Raw genomic sequence first — 25498 nt, 5'->3', positions numbered from 1 at the left:
ACAGTGCAGAGAGGAAAGAGGCTTTGGACGTGCAAGGAACTGCATTCCACGCTAAGATTAAGAGGTTCTAGTTTCTGGTAATTGTTTAGGCTACAAAATAAGCTTCCATTACAAATCCTCCCCTTCGATATTCTTTTCCACCCACCCCTTCTTTTGCCACATTTCTACAATATTCTGCTGGGAAAGAATATTTGCCTAGCAATGCCACATGAATTCCACTCGTACAATACAGTACTCCAACCTAAGTGCAGTGTAATCTATACATAACCACCCATTAGCTCTTTGAAAAACTCAGCTATTGCTATTCACCTAATGACTAGAGGGAAATACTGGGAAACTGAATTAGGTCTCTAGAGAGCTGTCTTCAAGTGTGAAGGTCTGGAGTACAGGGATTTTAGACTATGTCCCCTTATCACAGAATTTCTAGGTTGGAAGAGACCTCAAGATCATCGAGTCCAACCTCTAAGCTAACACTAACAGTCCCCACTAAACCATATCCCTAAGCTCTACATCTAAACGTCTTTTAAAGACCTCCAGGGATGGTGACTCCACCACTTCCCTGGGCAGCCCGTTCCAGTGATGTTTGACTGTTAGGAGACTAACAAGGACAAACCAGAAGAAAGGGACAATATTAACAGTAAGCAAAGGCCCAGAATCTGTAAGTCAGGATGCTACTACCACCAAGGACTCATACCAAGCAGAACCCCCTTGCAAGTGTTTCAGAGAGCGCTTATACTTCAACAAGATGGACACGTCCCAACCCCACCAGAAAAAAACCTTGGGTTCACAGCACTGCCTCAGTCCTGAAACACCAAAGTGAAAAAATATTTATTGCATTTTCGCATTTCTGAGTCTTTCTAGGTTCCTACATCTCTAGATAGTAATTCTTTCCTCCTGCTGTCTGTAGTCCCATTTCCCTCAAAGACCCTGATTTGACCGAGGCATGCTGCTAACCCCAGGCTGAGAAAACTCACCTGAAGGGAGCACCAGCATCTCCGGCTGCTTAAATGCACTTGCTGCACTCCTCCTCAGTGCGTAGCATAAATGAATTAGCTGCAAGTGGTAAAATGACCCCTAAAATGACCCCATGGTGCCATATCTTTTAGGTTCAAGAGTAAAAGCATCTTCCTCACCAGGCAGACACCCAGGAGATACACAGCATCCCAACTGTGGAAAGGAGCCTGGGGACCTTTGTGGCCACCCGTTCACTCATCTTGAGAAGCACACTGTCACCTCCCTTTTACGTACCTTGAAAAGCTGAGGCACAAAACTTTTCCAGATTTATTATATACAGATGCAGACTCCTTTCACTGCCTGCCACAAATACACCCATAGGAGGAAAGTGGGAACCAGCTGAGTATATCTCCTAATCTACCCATTACACAGGATTGTTTTATGCTGTTAAACAGCTGCTGCGCTCCTAGAGTCACAAAAGCATTTTCTGTATTTTTCTTCTTTGAGCTCTTTTTGAAAATCTATGTCCTACATCATGTGCAAGTCATTCTGTTTCAGCACATGCTGTTTTATGGGATATAGTAATACTTGGGCACTTCCTTCATAGTCTCCATTTAAATAGCAACACCACAGCAGTACCTAAAATATCAGAGTTACAGCCAATTTTTAATACTGAGGAGAAATGGAAAAGGATTTGCACCGTGAATTTTGATCACAGAAAATAAGAGAACTCATAAGTTGCTTCAGTCTATTCCTTTTTTCCCATGGATCAGTCCTAAGTGATTATGGACAGATCTTCATGTAATCCCTTTGTATGAATCCAGGACTTATATCCCACCTGAATGAGTCACAACAGGATAAATCCCAACATCTTCACAGTCCAGGTGACACTGACAGTGACATCTTAATGCCAAACTGCACTCTATTTTTCCCTTTTCTCCCTCAAAATTGTGACTGATTTAGACAAGTGCTTACCTGTTGCTTCCACCATTCCTTCCAGGATGACCACAATTTCAAATTCTTCCTTCTCCAGTTGGGTGCGAGACATCTCCCAGAAGGGGCTTTTCTCGTTGATTTCATGTGAGATGATAAGAGGTGACACCAGGAACAACCTGTCGTCTCCAGTGTCAAATCCCACATTGATGTCTGTTTGATTCAAGGGGATGAACTCTCCCTCTTTGGTCTGTTTGGACTTAATCAGTTTGGCTCTAATGGAAGCCTCAACAATGTGGGAATTGCGGAGGTCTCCAACACGGAACATGAGACAGAGCTTCTCATCCCTCATGGAAATCACCGCATTGTTAGAAAACATGAGGGTTTCAGCTCTCTTCTTTGGTTGACTGATCTTGACAAACATGCATCCCACCATGAACGCATTGACAATGGAGCCCAGAATAGCCTGGATCAGGAGCAGTACAATGCCCTCTGGGCACTTCTCCGTTATGACCCTATAGCCATACCCTATTGTTGTCTCAGTCTCAATAGAAAACAGAAATGCAGAAACAAATCCACTGAGATTTTCAACACAGGGGATCCAGTTTTCATCTTCAAGATGGTCCAGGTCTCCCCGGATATAGGCAATGAGCCACCATATGAACCCAAAAAACAACCAAGTGATGGTATAGACCATAGTGAAGACAAGAAGATTAAAACGCCATTTGAGGTCCACCAGAGTAGTGAAGAGGTCACTAAGGTATCGATAGGTTTCTTGGACATTTCCATGGTGTACATTGCACTTGCCACTTTTCTCCATGTAACGCTGGCGTGGCTTCTTACCTTCTGCTGATATGAGGCGGGTTCGGTCAGTGGCAATGGGGACGTCATCTCGAGCCTGTTTGGGAATCTTCTTAGGTTCTCTGGATACAACTCCGATGTCCATGTCCTGGTTCATGAAGATTCGAGAATCTCCGGCCATGGCTGGGCTGAGGGAGAACAGAGAAGTAAAGTTTAAGACAGGAGGAAAAGAGCTGAGACAAAAGCCATTTCACTGTACTCTGTGTGAACCATTACATGACAGAGCAGGTCCACAAACACTGCAAATATTAATGCTACACTGATAAACTTTGCCCCATGTTGGTACAGGGCAGGTTACAGGCTGATTTTACATTAGGAAAGCTTTTTACTAGAGCCATGCCATTCTTCCTAGTATTGTTCTGGGAAATACTTTGAAAGGCTTCAGCACTTTTCTCACAACAGCCACTTGCTAAATATAATGCTGCATTGAACTGGATGTTAAATACTGATTCATAATACAGTCTCTTTAAACATGAACCACCTGCCAGTCACTTTGCTTAATGCACTACTGGAACATCAGAAAATATGGTTATGAGCATGGTCTGGGTAAAGTAGGTAAACCTTGTTTTTCTTTTTTCTTTCTTTTTTTTTTTTCAGTGGTGCTCAGATTTTTTTTTTAGACCTGAAATTTGCCTGAGATCACAACTAGAAGCAAAGTAAAGGGGCATCAATGTATATTTTCAATTTTCAAAAGGGACTGGAGCTTTTTGGTGCCTTACCTTTTGGGTGCATACCAAGAGAAACCTTAGAAGTGAATATAAAATGCTGAACACTACTGCCTACCTGAACCTCAGACAAGTCTAAATTATTCATGAAGGTTTCCCTTACAGTCAGCATAGAAAAGCACTCCCAGTGATAATTCAAATTTCAGGTGTGCTGAATCACCTTCTGGATATACTCACCCCTCTCTGCAGATTATTCTGGGAGCCTGAGTTCCAAAGGTAAAATAACCTTTTAATTTAGCATCTATAACTACATTTCTGCAGGCTTGATGATTTCAAACCTACTGGTAATCAGATATATCAGAGCCCTTTTACTTCATCTGACACTAAACAAAAGCACCGGACACTTTCAGAAACCCAACAGTTATTAAGAACCCACTGTCCACATGCAGCACTATGCTCAACAAGGTACAAAGAAATAATACAAAATGATGGCTGTAATGATTTTTGCAGGTAATAATGTAGCAACCTGTTTATTGAGATGATTTGATACTACTGAAAAAAACCACACATGCTCTACAGAAAAATGAGAGTCTTCACTCTGAATGCAGGACGCAGACAAAATCTCAGTGAAAGACTACCTAGGAAGCCTTAGGGATATCAAAGATAGAGCAGCAATATTCTCTATGGCGTTCATTCTCTGCATTGTCCTCTGCAAATCCTATTAAAATCCAACTAAATCTATTACTGCTCCCTCTATCTTTAATCTTCTTGTGTGTCTGTGAATGAGAAAAGGTGTAGAGATACAATTAAGAGTATCTTGGGAAAGGCAATTTTAAGATCAAGCAAAGTAGCTTCATCTTTTCAGTATTAAAAAGCACAAAGGGTGGGCGGGAAGGAAGCAGAGGCAGGATGAATAAATGAAGCAACAAATTTCCACTTCCATTTTGCTGTAGCCAAGTCTGGTTAACAGCAAAGAATTACTCGTAGCCCTTGTATAAGTCACCATCAATCATTACTCCAATGAAGCAGCCAAAGCCTGTTGCTGGAACCATACCCGCTGGCTCCATTCACTAGGGAGCCCAGCCATCTGTCCACAGCACAGTCCCAAAGCTTCTTTGTGCTGGCAAATTTGCCTGGTTTAAGGGTTTGGGCCAGGGCTGAGGCAGTGCAGTCACAGGAAGTAGCAGGGATTAATGTTTCTGGGATGGTCAGCCAGGGGGAATCAGGGCTGCTTCTCCCAATGCCTATGATCCTGGATATGGGATAGGTAACCCCAGGACTGTGCTGGTCCCTTCCTCCAACAGCATCATCAAGGATTTGGGCAGAATATTAATCCCTACCTCTATGTCTTTGTCTTCTTTTTCTCACACAAGACTCCTGAGAGATGGCTGATAGTATATTTAGATGTATCTTCACCCGTTTTCTACCATTTGTCGAAAATTCAAATCTCCTTGACTATTGGTGTGGCCCTCCGCCGCCTTATAGTGTGTCTATTTACATGCATGCAAAGTGGCTGCTTGATGTCAAATTATACTCTCACTTCACAACACGTGAAAGCATATGCCAAGTGCAAGTCAGAACCATCACACTGTGTTTTTTTTTTTCTTTAATAGGGAAAAAGCATCCCATCTACTGACTACAAGAGAATAAGGTACAAAGGAGAACCTCTTTGCTTCCTTCTTATCAGTATTACTTTTGATCTTTGTTTGCATTGTTTGATGAATCTAATATTACTCCATTTGGACTCAGGCTTTTGATCTATCTATGTGTGTCCACAAATGTAAAAACAGGCAAATGTTGCATGTTTTCAATTAAAAAAAAATAATTTTGTTAATATTTTTTATAGGAGTTATACATGAAGCTGAATTTCACTTACACTAACAGTATGTAAGAGAGAACAATCAATTTCAAGACATTCATCTATAGCATAAGGTTCCACATTTTACATTCATACCAAAGAGACCAAAAGGATCTTGAAACATATTAAAAAGATCAGAATAGAATAAAAATAATCAAAAAGACTAAATCTCTAGAAATATCACTCTGGTGAAGCAGGCTAGAGGGACTGTCCATTAATGAAAATGCAGGGAAACCTGCTTTAACTAAAACACTCAAGGGACTGGAAACACCACTTTTCTAATGCTACTGATCTTTAGCAATAGGTCAAGTGAAATCTTTCTGGAAATCTTTAGGAACATCTTACAAGTGCTCCTTCAAAATTCCTGCTTTAAATGAACTTTACTGATAGCTTCAGTAGCATTACAACTTCTGCCAATATTTAATCTTAAACTCTTTCATCGCAGCAAGAACATGACCTCAGTATGTGGTTATTGAAAATAACTAAACTTTGCATTATTATTTTTTTTTTAAAGGAGTAATACTGGTTAGGAGCTTGAGCACAGGCTAGAGCACAGACTATCCAGCTTTCTGTTCCAAGTGCTTTCAATTTTTTTTATTTATTTATTTTTTCTCTAATTCTGGGTAAATCAGTGCCTCTCCTTCTTCCTTAATTCCCCAGCTGTAAAATCTGTGATACAGATACAAACAGTCTGTGAGATCCTAGGCACAAGGATCTTCTAGGAAATTTGCCCGTATTAGTTTAACCGCTCGGAAAAACTTTATCACAAATGGCAAGATACCAAAAGAAAAGCACTGTACCTATGTAAAGATCTTGCTTACTCCTTTAATTTATAATATACTGCCACCACTATCAAACATACACATCTTTTCTGGATAATAGTAATTATGTGCAAGCATCTCACAGAGACTTAGACTTCAGTTTGTAAACCACTGCTCCATCCAACAAAGCTCTGTGACATGAAATTGCCTCTTAGAGTCACACATACCATCCTGTTTCATTGGCATTTACCATCTTTGGTTAAATGGTGCCAGGATAATAAAAATGTCACTTTTGTATAGAGCTGCTTTCCTTTTGGACAGGCAGCTGCAAAACGAAATGTGAGTCACTGCATTATCAACCTTGCAAAGAGGCTTTTTATCAGACTTGCTGTGGCTCTGCTTTTGCCCAGACGACAGACTCAGGGGCAGTCATTGACATTTAGGGCTCTTAGCTTTGCTAACGCAGAGTCAAGCTGGGGTTGGCTAAATATCTTCTGAAGGCATTGTTTTGCAGAGCTGTCCACAAGCCCTGCCTGGCAGTGCTGATGTACCTCCTGATAGCTCCAAGTGTTCAAGATAGAAATTTGCTGAAGATGTTGCAGAAGGTACAACAAGAGAAGCCTTTTTCCCCTACTTACCATTGTGACTTTTTCCATTTAGGTCTCACTTAGGTAAATGTAGGTTTCAGTGTGGGTAGGATTTACTTCTGGAGGGGTTTAAACTGTCAGGCAAGAGGAGTTCAGAGGCATGAATTTGCCATTAAATTTGTGCAAAAAATTACTTCCTTCTGTTTCAAACCTGATGCTCATGCTTTCTCGCATTATGAGAATAAATGAGCAACATCTCCTCAAGTTGGGATTTTACTTGACTGTATCATCTGCTTTCCAAATGAAGAGTCCTGCACTACTAAACAAGCAATCAATATAGTAGTAAATGCTAAACAGATCATTACTGAAAAACTCGACCTGGTTCTTTTGCTGCCTGTTTGAACACGCCATATAAAAGGGAGCCTAGCTCACTGTCCCCAGATTCCTCTGCAGCACACAACCTCTTTGGGTCACACTGTAAAACAGGAGTGAAATGCATGATTGACGGACACTAGCACCATGGGAAAGCCAGTAGAGGAAAGCAGCATATTAAAGCAATAGCACCCAAGGAGAATCACAGAATCACAGAATTTCGAGGTTGGAAGAGACCTCAAGATCATTGAGTCCAAAATAAAATACAAATACGAATAAAAACAATGACTGCTGAACAGTGAGTGCCCATGGAAAGGCAGAGGAACAGGACATGCTAGGGAAGGATGGCCTTCCACAGATGAAGATAGACGGCTATTAGGTAGCTGCTGACTGACAGATGGGCTCTGATTTCCCTGAGAAAGGCATCTTTCCTGCTATCCTTTTATTTACTGTGTGTATACATCAGACTCCACAGTAAACAGTGCAAACACAAGATTACCTTTCAAGGTGTACATGAGAAAAAGAAAGGCAGGCAGATTTTGTGCAAACCATGTCACCTTTCAGCTTTCTGATTTACAGAGACTAGGAAGGCTGACTGTTTGGAAAGTGCTTGGGGATCCACAGGTGAGGGGAATGATATAAGAGTTTGCTATTTAAAAACAAGGCAAAACACTTCAGGAGACTGCACAAGATGAGATTGGTGGTTCAAAAGCTCCCTCATCCAAGTAATTGCTTTTTAAAGTGTAATCTCATTCAGCACTGAAGTAGGGAGATGCCTTTCATTTCCTCCGAGTTTTCATTAAGTTGCAGCACTGCTTTTCGAATGTGGTGACAGGCACGGTATCACAATGGAGCTCCTCTGGGGCTTGAGGAGACACCCACCCACCAGTACACAAAAATGGGTGAGTGATGATTAACTAGGCAGCTACCAAAGGAAGCAAGATGACTTTGTGCTTGTTACAGAGCTGAGCTAATGACGGCCTGTCTGCTTAGAGTTCATTAGGCTCAGAAGTACTGAAACAGAAGGTGTTCAGCCTTTCAAAACAACATTCTTTCTAAGAAAATCTCTCTGGGTAGGAAGTCAATATGACACAGAGACAGACAGTGTGTGTGGACATTTGTGATTTACTTTTAGCTGCTCATTATCTCCCAGTCTATCTTCCCATGTAATGCTGGATAATCACAGTTCTAATATTCCTCAGCCCTTTCATTGCCAGTTGAGAGGTGCCCCCCCATTTCCAGAGTATCATGTTTCACAGTGCTCAAGACAAGTAACATGCTTTAAATTTATTTATTTATTTTTTAAGATCTGTGCAATACAGCAGTGCTCTAGTTCCCATTTTTCAGGACGAGGAAGCGAATCACAGACACTTGCTTGTCCTACACTCACATGGAAAATCTGTGGCAGGGCAGAGGATTGAAGTGAGAGTTTCCAAAATCCTAAACAAGAGCCTGGATTCACTGCACTGCTCTTCTTCCCTTCCACCAATCCAACAGCAGGCCCTGTGTTTCAGTGTGCCTAAATATTACCCTGAAAATCCTATACAGTCTAATCTTTTGGCATGAATAACCTAGCCAGATTATTTCTAATGCCAAGAAATAATACTGCTGCCATTACTGTGAATTTTTTCAAAACCAGAGGAGTGAGTTCCAGAAAAAAAAAATATTCTTACAATGTTCTCTTGAGTAGCTACAGATTTCAAATAGATTTTTCCCACAGTATTGATTAAAGTATAAAAAAATCCCCCACATAAAGCAAGTTTGCAGATTCATTAAATATTTCAACTTCAGATGAATGCAGAAAAGAGTGAAAAAATAAAATTGCCATGAGAATGGAAGGCTGGTTATTGTTTTTTCAGACAAAAGATGAAGACTAGGAAATGCCTCATGAGACATCGTAATGACCCCGGTGTACAGGCTGCAACAATTTGTTACAGAACAAAGACCAGAGAGCAGAGTTTTCACAACATAAGGGGTACGTACTACTTGAGGTAGTGTGTGGATGGAATATAATCAGCGTAACCTGCAGTCAATTACTTTATACTTCCTTGAGTTATAGAAGTTGAGCATGAGAAGTCCATGTGCAAAGGATGCAATCACATTATGCTCTTTGGTGCTCTTAATCATTTTTGAATAGTCAAGCAATATTTTCTTTATCAACAAATAAATCCTGAAAATAAACCAATTTGATCTCTCCTTCTCCAAGGAAGTGACTCTGCCTGAGGCACTCTGCAGCCTCTCTGTCCTTTCATCCCAGACTCTATTTTTAGGGAGACCTTATGGCGTCATTGAAAAAGTGACTGTTATCTTTCAACAAACACAACTGAACAAAGAAAGACAGCCACTCTTGTCCTGATAAGACACTCCTGTTTCTCCTGCTACTGGCTGTTTACACATGGCACACGGAATATTGGGATAAGCAGAACCTCAATTCTATGAGAAAATTTGGCCCCAAATGTAGTCATGTTCTGGTTCTTCATTGTTTAAGTGTTGCACCTTTATTGCAACTGAGAGTCTCTATATAATCCTGCAGCTGGCTTGAAAAATAAAATAAAATTGAACTATGTTAATACCACTTCACACTTCTGCAGCACTTTGCATCCAAACAGCTCAAATATGAACTGACCAAATACAGGCTCTTTCTGCCCAAGAACTGTAACAGTGCTATTGAACCCACTGTGCAGACAGGAAAAGACAAGTCACAGTGAAACAAAGAGACCTACCAGGACCATACTGCTGGTAAAGTGCCAGTGCTCACCTGATGTCTGAGTGCCTCTCCCTACTGCTAACTGAATAGAGTGTGACAAAAGTCCAGAGATTTGTCTCAGAACATGATGCTAAAGCTCTGCTTGCCTTTTTCAGAGTCCGTAACTAATCGGGCTGGAACCTTCCAGAGATGGAGGGTTTTCTCTAATAGAAACCAAAAAATGATCCCAATCCTTTATCTCCATCTGAGGAGAAACAGTGGGGGAACGAATCAGACCCCAGAAGTCAAACAACTCCCGCAGCACAAACACAGCCAGACACCTGCTATAGAAGATAAGGTTTGCTTGGACTGGTTAGAGAACTGGTAAGAGAAGTCAGTTTTGTTTCCTCCCATGCCACCCAGCTATGAGGTAGTTGAGGTATAAGGTAATGAGCCTGCTCCAAAGGAAAAGAACAGGAGGAAGAACCTGCTTGACTGCTTGATTAAAGAACCCCAGAAAGTCAGGTGGTAAGCTTTTTGGGACAGTTTCTGCCAATTCTTGATAGATTTCCTGAAACTCTCAGGACAAAACCAAATGGCAGAGATGCTGTGTAAGAGTTAGCCTGTTACTCTCAACCAGCAGCCACTACCACAAAAAGGAGTCTGAACGCTATTTGCCCAATGCAGCAGGACTCGGTACAAAAATGAGTCACGTTTTTACCTCACGGGCCATAAACACCCCTGGGGCTCCCAATGCATTTATTCATCTGTCCCCCTCAAGGCTGAACATTCACTGTCTGAAGACTACAATACAAGGGCTCCTTGAACCTAAGCTGACAAGTAAGCATCCTAATTATAAAATAATTTAATCTTTGACTCCAGGTGAGGATCATACAATCACTCCATGCATCTCAGCATTGCTTACTGATCAGCCTCTTCCTATCCATTGTATTTCAGAGACCTCCACTAATCTGGTATCTGAGAATTTCATTATTTTTAATGTTTTTTCCTACATAGCACCTTTACTAGATTTGACAGTGCCTTTGTATAAGATCAACATCTAATCCCTGGCTTCCCAAAGAGTTTCCTGGCAGCTAGCAAGTTAGACAACCGCACATCTCTAGCTGTCACCCTGGCAGGGCCAGGCACAGAAACACGGTGCTCAGCTGATCTGATGCCTCAGCTACTTCTCCTCCTCCTGGTTATCGATTGTTAGCAGCCAGAGACAAAAGCAAGCACATTGGAAAAGCAAACAAAATCAGGTAACTTACTTGCTAAGAGTGACTCTGCATCAGTCTCGTGCCTTGGCACTTTGGGGATGCTGGACGGTGACAGGACTGAGAGGTAGGTAGAACAGCTGCTGGAAAAGTGTCCGGTCCATGCCATCACCAGAAAGCTGGGGTCGTCTTCTGCTCGTTGGGTTGTCTCCTCCTTTCTTCCCTCTGCCTGTTATTACAAAACATTTACGTAGCACGGTGATTTAAATGCACACACCCCTGTCCCTAGGTATTCCTGATTTCCTTCACTCTGTCAGGGCTGAGGAGGGGTTCCCCAAACCACTGCAGCACTACTTCTGCCTGTCAGATGCCAGCCTGCCCTTGCCCCTGCTCTCTCCCATCCCGATGAATATCTGGTGTGCAGCTTGTTAAAGGGCTGGGGAAGAGGGAAGGGAGAGGAGAGGTCTGCATGTGAGAGGGAGCATCATCTGTTCTGAATGAGCAGGAAAGGGAAAGGTGGCAGAGTGAAAGCAGAGGGGAGGGGTTTAAGGCGCTGCTTTGCACAGCAAGGGCTGGCTGGGGAGGGGGGAGAGGAGAGGCAGGGGACGGTGCTCCCTGCCACCACAGGGTCTGTGCCACCTCCACGAGCTCTGTGTGCTTACTTTTCCTCCCAGGGCTGCTTCTCAGCTCTCCTCTTGCCTGGGTTCCTGGGTTCTCCTTTCCTGGTGAGACGCTTTCTTTTTTTTTTTTTTTTTTTTTTTTTTTTTTTTTTTTTTTTGTGTGTGTGTGTGTTAAGGGGTGGGGACTGCATTCTTGCTTGAAATCACACAAACTGAAAGCAGTGCCTAAAAACGGAGAACAGGGAGAATGCAGAAGCTGTACATTTATCAGGAGGCACATGTGTATGCATTCATCAGCACTGTGGAAATCCTTTCATCCAGGCTGAACCAAGGAATTTGGGAAAAGTGGGGGGAAGGAGGGAGAGCGTGATTCCTCTGACGCTCCTTTGCCTGTCAACCACCAAGCTGCTGAAATGATGTTTGCTCAGGTGCATTGTTTGCCTGTGATCCAGCTAGTCCCAGGAAAAAGCTCTTTGGTGGTTTGCTTCCCTGCCCCCCACCTTTTTTAAAAAAAAAAAAAAAAAGTCACTGATAATACCACACTGTCTCCCTAGCTTCATAAAATATTTCCTTTTCTGAAAAGCAAATGTCAGGCCAGCAGCAGATATGAGATAGAGCTGCCTGGTGACTGCAGGTTACCTTCAGGCTTTGTTGCCCTGTTCCCTAAACTTGACACCCCCACTCCTCCCCAGTTTTCTGTTCCAGGAGCCCCACACGTTACAGCCCATCAGAAATGCTTTCACAGGAGATTTTCTGGGCAGGAAGAGAGAACTTGTCAAAATCAAAACATGATACAGGAACGTGTCAGTAGTGCTGGAATCTGACAGCAATTTGTTCCATTTTCTACTGCAAAATTACTTTCAATTGATTTTTTTTTTTCTTTTAAAGTTACACTATCACTAATGAAATAAATCAGCATTGGAATGACATTTTTACTTTTATATTACTGTATGGGTATTTTGCATCTTTTTATTTGCATTCTTGTTTTGGAACAAAGGAAAAAATGAACCAGAGAACTTGTGGCATTTGAAAAAAAGAAAAGAAATGTGATAGAAATTTTGATTTCTTACCATTTTAAATCTAGGATACATAACACCTTGTTAGGAGAGCTAGAGCAGAAAAATAGCTGTTGAGAATTTGAAAAAGACATGCACTAAAGAAATAAACTCACCTTTGACTATTCATTAATAGTCCTGTTATGAAGGGGACTGGGTTAGGAAAATACATCTCTATAGATGTACTTTTTACCAGTGTTCTTGTTCTTTGATCTGTATATGCAATTTGGATCTAAACAGATGGGATATGAATCTGGAGCCAGACCAAGGACTTTGGCTACTAAACACAAGTTTTGTGAATGTAATATCACTTTTCCACTTGTTGTCAGTTTATATTTCCCACTGCACAGTTTGGACAATTAAATCTGACTAGCCAGTTTGGCTTCTGCTTCTCATGAATTTGAATGGTGCTACCCTGGCTAGGATGCAAACAGCACAGAGGGCTCAGCTCAGCACTGGAACTATTTCCACTGAAGTAAGACATGGTATAATATACTGTTGATGAAATCCTGTTATGTTAGATCTTCTGCCTGCTCACAACCATTAGGAATGCTCCTTGTTTTTCCAGCAATATGTATTTTATTTTTTTTTTTAGGACTACATCTACAATATATGAAATATCCTTATAAAATTATGGCTCAGAGAGTACAATAACAGTTATGGGTTTTGTCTGCATTTTTTTTTTTTTTTTAAATACACAGTTAAACTTACCCCAAAAGTACTAAACAGCAACTCATACAGCAGGAGAGTCAGTCCCACCTAGAATCATAACATTAGCTTTCAGGACAGGTTAAGTTGCTCGATGAGGCTTCCATGCCAGCACTAAGGACAGTGTCACCTTCATATAGGCATCAGCTCCGCTTCTTCTTTTATTTAATCTCTTGTAATAAGATTTAGAATGAATTTTTGTGCTAGGAAAAGCAGCCCAGCCAGCAGCCCTAGAGGAAGAGAGCCTCTGCAAGTCTGCAAAGCTAATATGACATGGGCTACGTCAGGAAGAGCCTTTCTTCCCACATCCCATGCACACGCTCATCCAGTGCAGCTCATCTACAAACCCAGTAGCCTCTAAGAGGACAGGGGTCTCCCAGACATGCAGAAGGGTGGGCTCACAGCATGGTCATTTCTGCAGTGACAATTTTCCCACCTTGAGCTACAGCATTGCTTCATTTACAGGTAAGAAATTGCACTGTTTCATCCAATGTAAATAAAAACTCTTTCACATTTTGAACCGATTCCCGTTTTTTCCTGCCAGGATTGAAACTCTGCTAACAGGCACTGCCATCTGCTGGCATAGATATCCCTTCACCGATATCCCTACAAAAGGGGAAAAGGTCTTAAAAGGGTTTTCTGCAACCTAACCACAGGTTAAGGTTGCAGAAAACCCTGTTTCCCCAACATCTCCACATGCATTAACCAGCTGGAACAGAGACCTCTCCCCTGACAAGAGGTGGGACGGCCGCACTGATCTGCAGATGCTGCCCTGTGCATACCCTAAGTGCATTTGTGTGCTGGGGAGGCCGCCTGTCACAGGACGTGATGCACCAGGCACGTTGCAAAGCACAGCAAAGATCACAGAACAGCAGATGCTCAACAGGTTTGTACTTCCACCGACATAAAAAAGGACTTTTGGGAGCTGTCTCTGGAGACACGGTGCCTTTTGCGTGGGCCCATGTAAGTGCACGCAACTTGACAAGTTTCGTTACTTGACTTTTGCTTCCTTATTCTTACACTCTAAATTACAGCACTGTTGTACCTATGATTTCAACCGACGTCTTCCAATTTGCACTGATTAAAGACCAGACACATCTGAGAACAGTTTTTCAGCTGGAAGCTACGCTTCATTGAGTCGGTGACATCAATGTGCCCTTGCTAATGTCGTTTAAAAGTTGTTAATGGCCTCACAAGTTTGAAATATATTAAAGAATTCTGGGTATCAGCTCACTGCAGAAGAGGAGGATTTAACACCAAATGGCAGTACAGTTTGGAATTATTCTCAGGCTAGAATGTAAACAAGGAAATGCAGAGGGAATGCTTCTGAATCAACAAGGCAAAGTTCTCTCCATGTTTGGGATGGGATTCATCTCAGCTAATGCCATTTAGGATACACAGGTCCAAGTCTAAATAGTCATGCTCTTTCTTTTCTAACCAATGCAGGGGATGGGTAGTACCAGGATGCATCTGAATTAGACCCCTAGTTTAGAATGGGATGAGCGCTCCTGGAGTGCATGGACGCAAATTTCACTTCAGTGCAACATCTTGATTAATCTGGGGGTGCTCACAAGCTCTAACAGCTGTGCTCCACAGGACCTCTAGGGCTATTCAAGGGGATGAAATGATGGCAACTGGAATGCTCAATTCCTGGATTTGCAAACAGAACAGGATGTGGAAGAGCAAACTTTAATCTCATTTTGGTATAACAAAATAGCTCTCCAAGGACATTATGTATATAAAAAGCTTTCATAATGCAAACATCAGTTTGGATTTTTTCTGGTTCCTGTAGAATTCAGCAGGGCAGTCCAATTTTTTGAGCTTTCATGAACCAAATGAGGAGTAAGCTCCATTTCCTTGAGGTTTCGCTGCACATAAATGAGCCATTCACACTGATGAGCACAGACTGGGCCATGACATTTATCACCCAAAGGGACAGTCTTCATTCTGAACACCAGTGACAGAATCTAAAGCTTGCTCTAAAATGAGTGGTGTCTGTTTATGGCTTTACATGCATTGAAAGAAGAGGGAGCAACAGGACCTTCAGGGAGCATTTTAATTTGCTGTGCAATTTGATCTCTGCAACGAGAGATGTCTCCTCCTGTTTGTCAACCATTAGCCTACTATCCCACTAGAAGAAAACAGTTGTAGGAGCCAGTGCTAGAAAACAGCTTCTAAGATCATCTCATCTACCTCCACTCTTCCCTGGTGTACTGAACAAGAGCAAGACTTGCAAGTAAGGCTTTCAGAATCCAGATCAAAATTAAGTGATGCTCACCCACTCTGTCTTGAGTTCCTTTTGTGTTTTGGGGCTTATTCAAACCCCAAGCTCAAAACGAAACTTGGGAAGTAGGAACAGAGGCAGACAAGGGGAAGGAAAAGTTTCTGCAATAAACCCAAACTCCCCCGCCTCTGCTAAGCATGTGTGGAGGAGTCTGCTTGCCATTTCCTTTGATATGATAATGAGGAGCTAATGCTAACCTGGGGAAAGAGACAGCTCTTCTTACAGTTACGTGGGGCTATTGCCTAGCACTGATCACATCCCAAATTGTTGCTATCTTTTAACTTCTGGATCACCCGCAAGTGTGTTAGGCCAATTCTTAGTGAACAGCCATTATAATTAACAGTAATTAAGCCCTTATTTTGCAGGCACAGCAGCAGAACCTAAGGCTGAGGAGCACCCAGAGACCAAACTTCCCATTGCAGCCGTGGGGCAAGGGAAGACCAGCGAGGGCACTGCTTGAGCTTATGAACTCGTGCCCTTGGGACACATCTATTCTGCGAATGAGCCACTGTGCCAGCCTGCAGGGCTGTTCACTGAGAGCTCAAACAAACGAAAAAATGCAGTAGCTGCAACACACTGCCAATAGTGCCAAATTTAGGAAAAAAAAAAAACACAAACAAAAACAAAAACAAACAAACAAACAAACAAAAAAAGCAGAATTTCCTTGCTAGGCTGTCAGAATTCAAAAAGATTTCTGACAAAAGCAAAAGTCTTGGTTCATTCAAATGGGAATCTCAATGCATTAACTTCCTTTCTCGAACTGTACAGCCTTTGCTTTGCAGAGAAGGATGGGCACGTACAGGATGTAACAAGCAAGGTACACTCAATTTCTCAATCTCAGCCAGTAACCAGCCCCTTCATTTACAAGGAATATCAACTCTAGCTTGTGCTTTTCCTGGCAATGATAAGAGACAGAGCCAGCAGCTCCTTCATTTAACCATAAGGAATATAACAGGGTATTTAGTTGAATCCAGGGAAGTCCACAAACATTTTTGCATGAAACTATAATAGACTAAACTGTGCTTTGGGGCACCACTGGGAGCACAAACAAGGCCCACCGTGCACCCTTGATGTCCACGATTGTCACCTTCTATGAAATAACCATGCACTGAACATTAGAGATCGGTGCAACAAAGTCATCGCCAGCATATCTCATGGTTATGTTGCAGGAGGCAAAATCTAGGGTGCAAAAATAACATCCCAAAGAGAGATTTAAGGCATGGAATATCAGCATGTCTAGTTTATTTAGCTGGTGTGTTTTAATGCTATTTACAATCTACTCCGTAATTAAAAGCAACTCAGCATTTGTTACAGCAGGTCCCACACGGCATTGCTCTGAGTTCATTTCGGGATTCTTTTCATCTCTTTTCTGTCTGCAGAAACCGTGACCCCCACTGACTCTAGTGAGGTCTTTTTATTACTGTTTAATCTCATGTGTGTGCGCCTGGCACCAGAAAAAGCAAGAGCCTAGCAGCCCAGGGGACAAAAGGCCTCTATTTAGCCACAAAACAGGTTCTGTATGGACAGCATGTCCCCAGTGTTGCCCTTTCATCATTCTCCAAACATATTCAGGTGACTGGACAGAGCAGCTCTGGAGCCAGAAGTGGTCTGTTAGAGAGGCTAACCACCGTGATCTAAGGTAGACAGATAAGCTGGTAACACCCGGGCTATTAATTCCTGGCTTGTTTTGTTTTGTTTTGTTTTGTTTCAAGTACTGTCAGTCATGCTAGAGCTCAGAGACTTGTCCCTTAGGATTTGGCTGAGGTCACCCAGCATTTACAATTTCAGTCGTGGTTAACCTGGGCAAGACTTGAACTAGAAACATATAGGTAAAAATCTTCTAACTCCATTTTAAATTTACAACATGAATTTTACTGAGACACTAAACTGCTTCTTACAGTAGGAATTTTTGGAGAGAGAAAAGTAGTGAAAGGGTCCATAAAAGAAGCAAAGCATAAATTCCTGCTGTCACAATCAAGTAGCATAGCAGTTGCTGACCATACGCGAGTACCGCAGGCCGTCTGCACACTCTCTTCCCCTGAGAGGACTGCAAGTGCTCTGCCAGGGGATTTTATTGCTTGGTCAAATTCCAGCAGCTAAGCTGGGCTGTAGAGCAACTCTGCAAGTAAGTTTTATTCTTTTACATACAACAGATTGTCAAGCCAATTTCTGAGATGCATCTTTGTATGACAACTACTAGGGAGGCTTTAAAATCAAACCATTTGTTCAATCCTTCCCCAAAGCATCTACATCCAGGAAGCAATCTGCATGGACCTGTTAAATTCAAGAACTGTGTTTATTAGAAAATGCCAGTAGAATCAGGTAACTTCTGAGCTCTTGGATTTACACATAATTTGCTAACATTAGGAAGATTTTCAGCAGTTTTTCAGTCATTTTGGAGCTTAAGAGAAACAATTCTGGAACTCTTTTTTTTTTTTTCTTTTTTCCCCAGACCTTGCAGCAGCATTCAATATTTATAAGGAATTCCCTGCCTTGGTAGCACCAACTGACAGTTACGAAAAATAAGTACACTATAAAATGCATTAATATTTTAAATCTGCCAAAGACTGCTAGACAAAGATATTTCCAGCTTTTGCCTGACTGGTTGATATTTAGTTCAAGCAAATAACTGACAAAAGAAAACATATATGGGAGGAAAATGAGGGGGTGTATGGGAACTTGCAACAGCTACAGTAAAAAGTTTTTCTATATTTACACAATAAATCAGCAGCAGAATCAAGGAAAGAAAAAAAAATAAAAATCAAACCAGTCTTCTGGTTTCTACTCCAGCCACTTATTCAGGGAACCACACTGTCTGTTATGTGCTCAGATATTGCTGTAGGATTCTGTAGTACATGAATAAAACCCTTCCATCTTCCAAATAAAATTTTGAGATTGTGCTGAATCTAGACTTTTCCACAAAAATACGAATAACTCATGTTTAATGATGCAAGGGAGAGAAAAGATAAATCTTGGTATCACTGCAATAAAGTGCCTTTTTTATGAACATTCCCGTGTGCTGACTGCCTGACAGTACTGGACATGATCCAGGTCTGTTTACAGTGCCAGCATGTCTGTGTCCCTGACTCCTGGCGCATCTGTACATTTTGTTCTTGGCATATTTGTATCTATGGAGCCAGCTGACCTTGAAACTCTCACCACAGGAAAAAAAAAATAAAAAAAAATAGCAGCAGACAGAAAGCCTACCACCCCACACATATTTCATTGTTATTATCAGAGTATTTTTCCTCTGTTTGGTTTGCACAGAGAAGATACTCAATAACACTGAAAATGTTCTTACTGTCCCTAGAGAGGCCTGTTCAGAGTAAAACCAAAGGAAATTAAAGACCTATCAAGCAATCCCCTGATACAGGTTCATAAATATAAAACTGCAGGCAGTGACTGGCTAAGACACTAAGGACAAAATGTGCTAAAACACTTTGACTTGGGTCCCTCTGTTCTTGTCTCCCCCATGCTCCCTGTTCCCACAAGAAGACAGGGAAAGATGTTCCCTACCACTCATTATCACTGCAGATTCACATAAAACAGAGAGAGGATGATGCATTTGCTGTGGGACTAACTTGCCATAGTACACTGCTTCTGTGACAGAAAGGTTTTGCAGGCATCTCTAAAAATACACCTCTTCCAGAGTGCTCCGAGAGCCACTTCTTTTCCTCAGGCAGTGGTTCAGCACCTGCTGGGACACACTTAGGGAGCATCCTTGTGCGCCTCGTCCTGATGGTGCTACAGCCCCTGGGGTCTGAAGGCTCAAGAAAACTGAGCCAGACGCTGCCCCCTTACACGGACTGCATGCCGGCTGCTGTGCCTGGAGCACAGACTGCACAATGACTTCTGGCGGATCCTTAATCTGGGGACCCTTCTTCCTTAAAGCATTTTCCCTCCTCCTGAAGAGTCACTCAATGAGTTTTGCTGCGACCTGCTTCCTGACTGTATGAAACCACCACACAGGTCAGTGTCAACCTTCCTGGCAAGTCCTGAGAAAGAGACTGGGATGCTGAGAAACAAACTGGGTCCTCCAGAGTCTTCAGAGCCAAATTGCTCTGGAAGCGTGCTGACTACAGTTATGTTATCATACTCACTAGATTGCTCCCTTATTCACTGTAATTTGTGCAGCAACAGCTCGCTAAAGTTGTGGCAAATCTGTTGGATTTACCCTGAAGTTATTCAGTGAAGGTCTCCTTTCAGGTCAGATTTGCCTGGGGCTTATTGCTTTTCCACACAGTGTACCAACTCTAAATTTCAGATCTGACTAGTGCTAAAATTGTACAAGAAACGATGCTTCATCCAAATGGATGAAATTTACTTTATTTTTCTGTTAGTCATGAAATTCATCCACTGTTTGATACATCTGAGACCAAGATTAAGGAAATCAGCGGAATCTTAGGCCATTATAAAACTATTTCAGAGTGCAGAACAACCACAGAAATAGCTCAGATGACTCTACAAGTCATGCTGTGCTCTGTTGTAAGAGCAGACGTAAGGAATTATTGACTAGATTTCCCAGAATGTACCAGTGTAAATGAGGCATAACACCAGAATTGTAGACATGTCAAAAGAAGTATAAGGAAGTTTTCCCAGGAAAATATGATGCCATATGGACATGGTAAATCCTAAAGCTTTGTTCTGGTGAAGTTTCTTTCAGTTCCCCAGGCTTTGCAATATCATAACATTTTCTAGAAAGATGACTGGGTTATGTCATCTCAGCACTTAAATTGCCTTGGGCTGTGGTGTTTCCACACTAACGATACCATCAGAAGTTGCAGACTCAGTACTATCCCATTCACAGGAATTGATTCATTTGTGCTGACAGCTTGCATACACCTTGTCATACGATATAGTTATTGAAACTGAATTGCTAGAAGCGCTATGATCGCTTCAGGTGATTTATCAGGGACTTATTCAGCACTGAGCCAATGCCAAGAAAATTCCCTCATGTACCTAGACCAGATGTTCTCATCTGAACTATGTTAAATCTGAAACAAAACTAAAGCCAACAGACTTGTGGTGCTACTATAACCCTTATTTCAACTCAGAACTACTTTCCTTTCTGTGCCTCCACAGGCACATCCCAAATCAGCCAAAAAAGCACCGCTGCACAAAAGTTCAACCTCCGATTCCACCTGGTTGCTGTACAAAAAGATTTTGGCATCTAAGAAAAGCTTGAACATTTTTTTTTTTTTCTTTTTTAACTGAAGACTCTGGCCCTAATCCCAAAATGGAAGATTGAAATTCGTGGTACTCACGACACACATATATATATATATTATTTTTTTCTTTCTTCCATTTTTTAAAGAGTTTTTCCAATCATCTACAGAGCCAGCAGTTAACTCAAGCAGTCCCTGCAGAGGCCAGTAGAGGGTGATGGACAACCACGTTGCTTTTACTACCCTGACCATTTCCCGGGGTAAAGGCACACTCTCTGAGGTTTATCTGAGTGTGGGTGATGGAGACCTAGAGAAAATCTTGCTACAAGGGATGAAGGTGCCTGCCTGGGCATAAATCAAGCTCCTCTTCAGAAAGCACCTCATAGCTCTGTGGAGCTAGACATGGCACACACTCACTGCAAAAGGGAAACAAGAGAGATTTCGATCTATGAACACATTGCGAGACAAAGGGCAGATGACTGTCTCCAGTTACCTAACCAGGTCCTGCACAAAGGTAGAGGCTCATACCCAGCTGCCTCTTGAAGCAGCTGGGTATCACCTCCAGCAACTTGTCCAAAACCTAACTAGGCACAGTCCAAGCAGAGCTGTGCTGTGTGTCACTGCCCCTCATAGACCATGTTTGTTCCAGCCTGCATTTTAAGCCTTGCATACACGAAGACACATCGCTGACCATTTTCATCACTCATGAAAAACCAGCAGGCCACAGCTGATGCTTCAGCCTCTATTACCAAATGTGGTTACAGCTCTCTGCTATCCAGCCTGTTCTTACAGCTCTCCCGAGTGACTCGTTTTGATGGGTTCACTCATTAGTAAAACAGTCATTCTTTACATGGCTATTTCTAAAGTCCTGACCTTCAAAAGCAAGGCCCAGGGTTTTGAATAATCACCCAGAAAACGTACTTCTGAAAAGACAGTGTGGAGGAGAAGTACCTGCAGTTCTTTGCTTGGAAAAAATAGGATGTTCCATATTTTTTTTTCTTTTTGATAATAGTAACCACACAGAACTTTTATGGGTACGATGCAAGTCTATCAGCCCTTTCTGCTACTCTTAGAAACCAAGACAAAGTTACCACCCAGTTCTGTTATTACTAGTCATTAAACAGTCTGAGGTAGGTCTTCCAGAAGGAGAGCAGGTGCTACAGGGGCCATAATTCCCACTAGCACTGCCCGCAGGGCATTAAGTACTCCTCAGCCATGCTTGCAGCTGCTCAGATGTACAGACTTGCATCCTGAATCCAGCTCTCCTTGTAGAGGCATTGCCCAGATCTCACAAAGCCAGGTTCCATAGGACTGTGAGCCAAACTCAAACAATAATCAGTAATAACCTTTTTCCCAGTGGAAGAACAAAAAGCATAATACATGTAAAGAGAACGTGCTGATTTCTTCACTACCCTGTCCTATGTCTGTGTTGCCTCTGGGACCACATTCTTACTCTTGGGAAATAACTAAACAAGAAATTACTCCACACAACTTGTTTGCATCCTTACTCTGCCTGACACTGTGGCTCCATCCAACCTATTTTTTGCAAAGGGAATTCAACAGAGTCCTAATTCTTTCAAGTGATATGCTCTCAGCTTTCTTCATGACTCCCATGAGAGATCAGTACCTGACTTGAGTATGTCAGAATATCAAACCAGGCTTTTTACCTTGCTTTGCCTTTCTCTGCCTTGGATGACATCAGTGAAAAACAGGATGATGACTACTTCCTTTACTTCTCTCTCCCTTCCCTGCATTCCAAAAAAGAGGGTAAATTTCATTTATTAATGCTGATAGAGTCCACTGAGACTTGTAGATAAAAGACTCAGTTTGCAGCAGAATATAATGTTCTATCTTGCAGGAAGCTTATGCTTTACTATTTATTTTCAAAGCACCTACTGACATTGCTAGGCAACTGGGACATTGTCCAAAATAAAAACAGCTATAATAAGGAAAGAAATGAACAAATTCTGAGTCTAACAGTCTATACAATGAAGCTGAGGTCTGTCAGGAAAATAGACAATGGATGGAATTAATTCCTAAAGTTGGAAGAAAGTGAAGGTCAAAATGATCAGTTGTGGGTTGCCCAAAGAGTAAAGTTATAGATGCATTCTAAGAGGGACACAACCACAATCCAGAAGGTCCTGCCACAGAGGACACCAGGTCCTTTTACCATGGTAAAATTTGGGAACTGCTGAGCAGCAGCAAGATGAACTTACTGGATTTTCAAGAGATTTTATACTGTGGCAGTACAAGGAATGGTCACTGTTGCATAAAGAATAACGCAGTGTTATGTCTACACAGAACTCTTCATTTCTTCATTTGCAAAGTACAGTGGGTAGAAAAACTGAGGCACAGACCACAGCCTTACCTACAGTTCATGCTCTGTTCTCCAGAACCCTGTTCTCCGTATCTAAAGTTCATATTCTGTTCTCCAGAAAATGAATTTTGCTGGTGATATTTAACACAGCCAAGAAAGGCAACTTGCAAGCAAGGATAATATACCTTAATCTGCTTACTCCTGTTCATGTACCTGCTTTCAGGCAGATGTCCATGTAGGTATGCCTGGCTGTGCACTGTGCTACCCCACTCCTTATCAAGCCATCACGTTTGCTCAGGCAATCAGGGTCTGACATGTTTCAGATAAAGCCTTTGGCTAGCTGTGCTCACAGCAGACCTGGACCTGACAGCCTCAGGGGCTCTCAAAGGTTGATGTAGGGACAACCCCTCGAGACCAGCATTTTAGAAACATCTCATGCCCTTCAGAACTTAGACTTCCATGAATACGTTTTTGTAGCTTACAGAAGCATATCTATTTGGAAAAATGAGAGAAAAAACACATAGAGTATGAAACGAAGCGTGCTCTGATTTCAAGGCTTCATAGCATTTGATAAACCTTAGTTCAAAAAAACTTGCTAGAGCACAGTGTGTACCTGAGACATCTGTGCTTGTTCTACAAAATTAATAAGCATTGTCACTGAATTACAACTATTTACTAATTTTAATACTATCATAAATAACAGGCATGAGAGCTCTAATGTCTAATGCAGAAGCCTGATACTAGCAGGCAACCTGAAATGAAAATGTAGAAACAAAACTTCAACCGGTGTTAACTGGTGACACCAGCTGTTCAGCAACATGAGATGTACACTTTCCTACATAGCATTTTAGCCTTTTGTTTTCCTGGCATCTTGAAAAAAGATTTCAGACAACCCTGAGTCAGATCTCGAAGTCACTGTTCAGAGCCACCACTAGATTGCTAGCAGTGTGCACTCATATTTTCATCTCAAACTGTCTTGTTTAAGAGTGCAGAAGATAAGGGGCAAGTTGACAAGGACACAGCTGCCAGTATAAGAATATGCTGCTCCCTATCAATAAAAGTCTGTTTTTCTCCTCTGTATGCTTAGTTTAACTTTTTAAATGAAGGATTTAGTGACTAGAAGGTAGAAGCAACACATAACTGCTAACATCTGTCACTATTCTGCATGGCTATTACAAACCCTTACCCAGCTGAGGCCGAGGTGCTGATCCAGCTGCACTGCTGGGTGCTGAGCTGTCCTGGCAGGCTCTCCAGCAGCTGAACAGCTTCTGCCGAACACCCAGCTTAGCATGAGCAGGAAGGAAAGAAGTGCCTTTGTTGCAGTCCACCCATGGCCTACATTTTCAGGGGAAGTAAGGACCTCTCTGGCACTAACCTCTGCCAAGAAGCTGAATTACAAGTAAATGCAGGTAATGAGCTTTAGTACTTCCAGCGAGAAGCTGGCATAATTTCCTCTATGAACCGTGTTGCATAAAAACTGCTTTCCCCATGCAACCTTATCAGCAGAGGTGTTCTACCTTGCAGGCTTGACAGGGGTCTGGGGGGGATTTTAGGCCGCATTGTTCCACAAAATCTTTCTTGCAGCTATGTTCTTCTAGCATAACAGCTTAAAGAGAGTGCTAAATTCTTTTCAGAAAGCACAGAGAATTTGTGACAAGTCACAGAAAAATTAAGTACGTGAGCGTGTCTCTAACATGCACAAAACAATTCAGTGGGCAGCCAAGTCTCTCTCTCAGCCTATGAATTTATGACTACTTTTTTTCCCCTCTCCCAAGCTGCCCTGCACTGCTCTGTAAAGAACAGGGCAGGTAACACCTACCCACAAATTAGGCCTCTGTTTCTGTGCGACTCTAATGACTTGAAGGAGTTAAATCACACAGGTCTCTGCCTTTCTGGATTTCCATGTTCACTGGCACAGCCAGCACTGCAGCTAGCTTTGTTCTTGAAGTTAAAGAGCCTATGCATTTATATTCTGTCGTTACAGTTAGCAAAGCAGGCCAAAGGCTTCAGCTACCTGCTGTCTAAGAATAAGGAAGGCTGAAGTGATTATGAACCTTTTCCTTTCATTAGTAGCAATGCCAGAAGCAGCTGGAAGGGACGATGGGTACAATCATTTTCAGCCGTTATACCGTTCTTCCATTTCAGACACTCGCCCTCCTAGAGATTTACACTTTCTTCAAGCTTATCTGTGTGTTGGCATGCATGGCTATTTATTTAAGGAAGGGTGTCAGTGACACACACCCTGCTAAGAGAAACAAAAAGCCAGTTCTCATATTTCTCTCAGTGTATGATGGTGCTGGTTCACATAAAAGAAAGTTTTAGGAATGAATCACAACGGTACATACATCAGAATGAATATTCAGTCTCCTATTATTTCTATATGTGCTGCTACACTACTATCTAAAATATGTTCAGCATTTTACAGATAGAAAATGAGACGTAATTGGAAGGACGG

The 25498-nt window shown here is 42.1% G+C and overlaps 1 protein-coding gene across 2 annotated transcripts in view; it reads right to left on the bottom strand.

Moving 5' to 3' along the window:
* The window catches only part of KCNJ5 (potassium inwardly rectifying channel subfamily J member 5), a 33897-nt gene extending 9552 nt beyond the window's left edge, over positions 1-24345 (bottom strand). Inside the window, exons 1-3 of one of the 2 annotated variants that reach the window (XM_072027708.1) lie at positions 24230-24345; positions 10949-11123; positions 1930-2876 (exon numbers count right to left, since the gene is read on the bottom strand). In XM_072027708.1, the coding sequence (XP_071883809.1) occupies positions 1930-2869 (940 nt within the window). In that variant the 5' untranslated portion in view covers positions 2870-2876; positions 10949-11123; positions 24230-24345. Of the gene's footprint in view, positions 1-1929; positions 2877-10948; positions 11124-11556; positions 11628-24229 lie in introns of those variants that run through there. The other variant, XM_013099629.5, reaches the window with a different exon arrangement.
* Positions 24346-25498: the final 1153 nt, after the last annotated feature.

The sequence above is a fragment of the Anas platyrhynchos genome, chromosome 25 (assembly GCF_047663525.1).
Source record: "Anas platyrhynchos isolate ZD024472 breed Pekin duck chromosome 25, IASCAAS_PekinDuck_T2T, whole genome shotgun sequence".
NCBI lineage: Eukaryota > Metazoa > Chordata > Aves > Anseriformes > Anatidae > Anas > Anas platyrhynchos.
The sequence above is the reverse complement of the archived record's forward strand: the minus strand, read 5'-3'. Positions and strand labels throughout refer to the sequence as shown.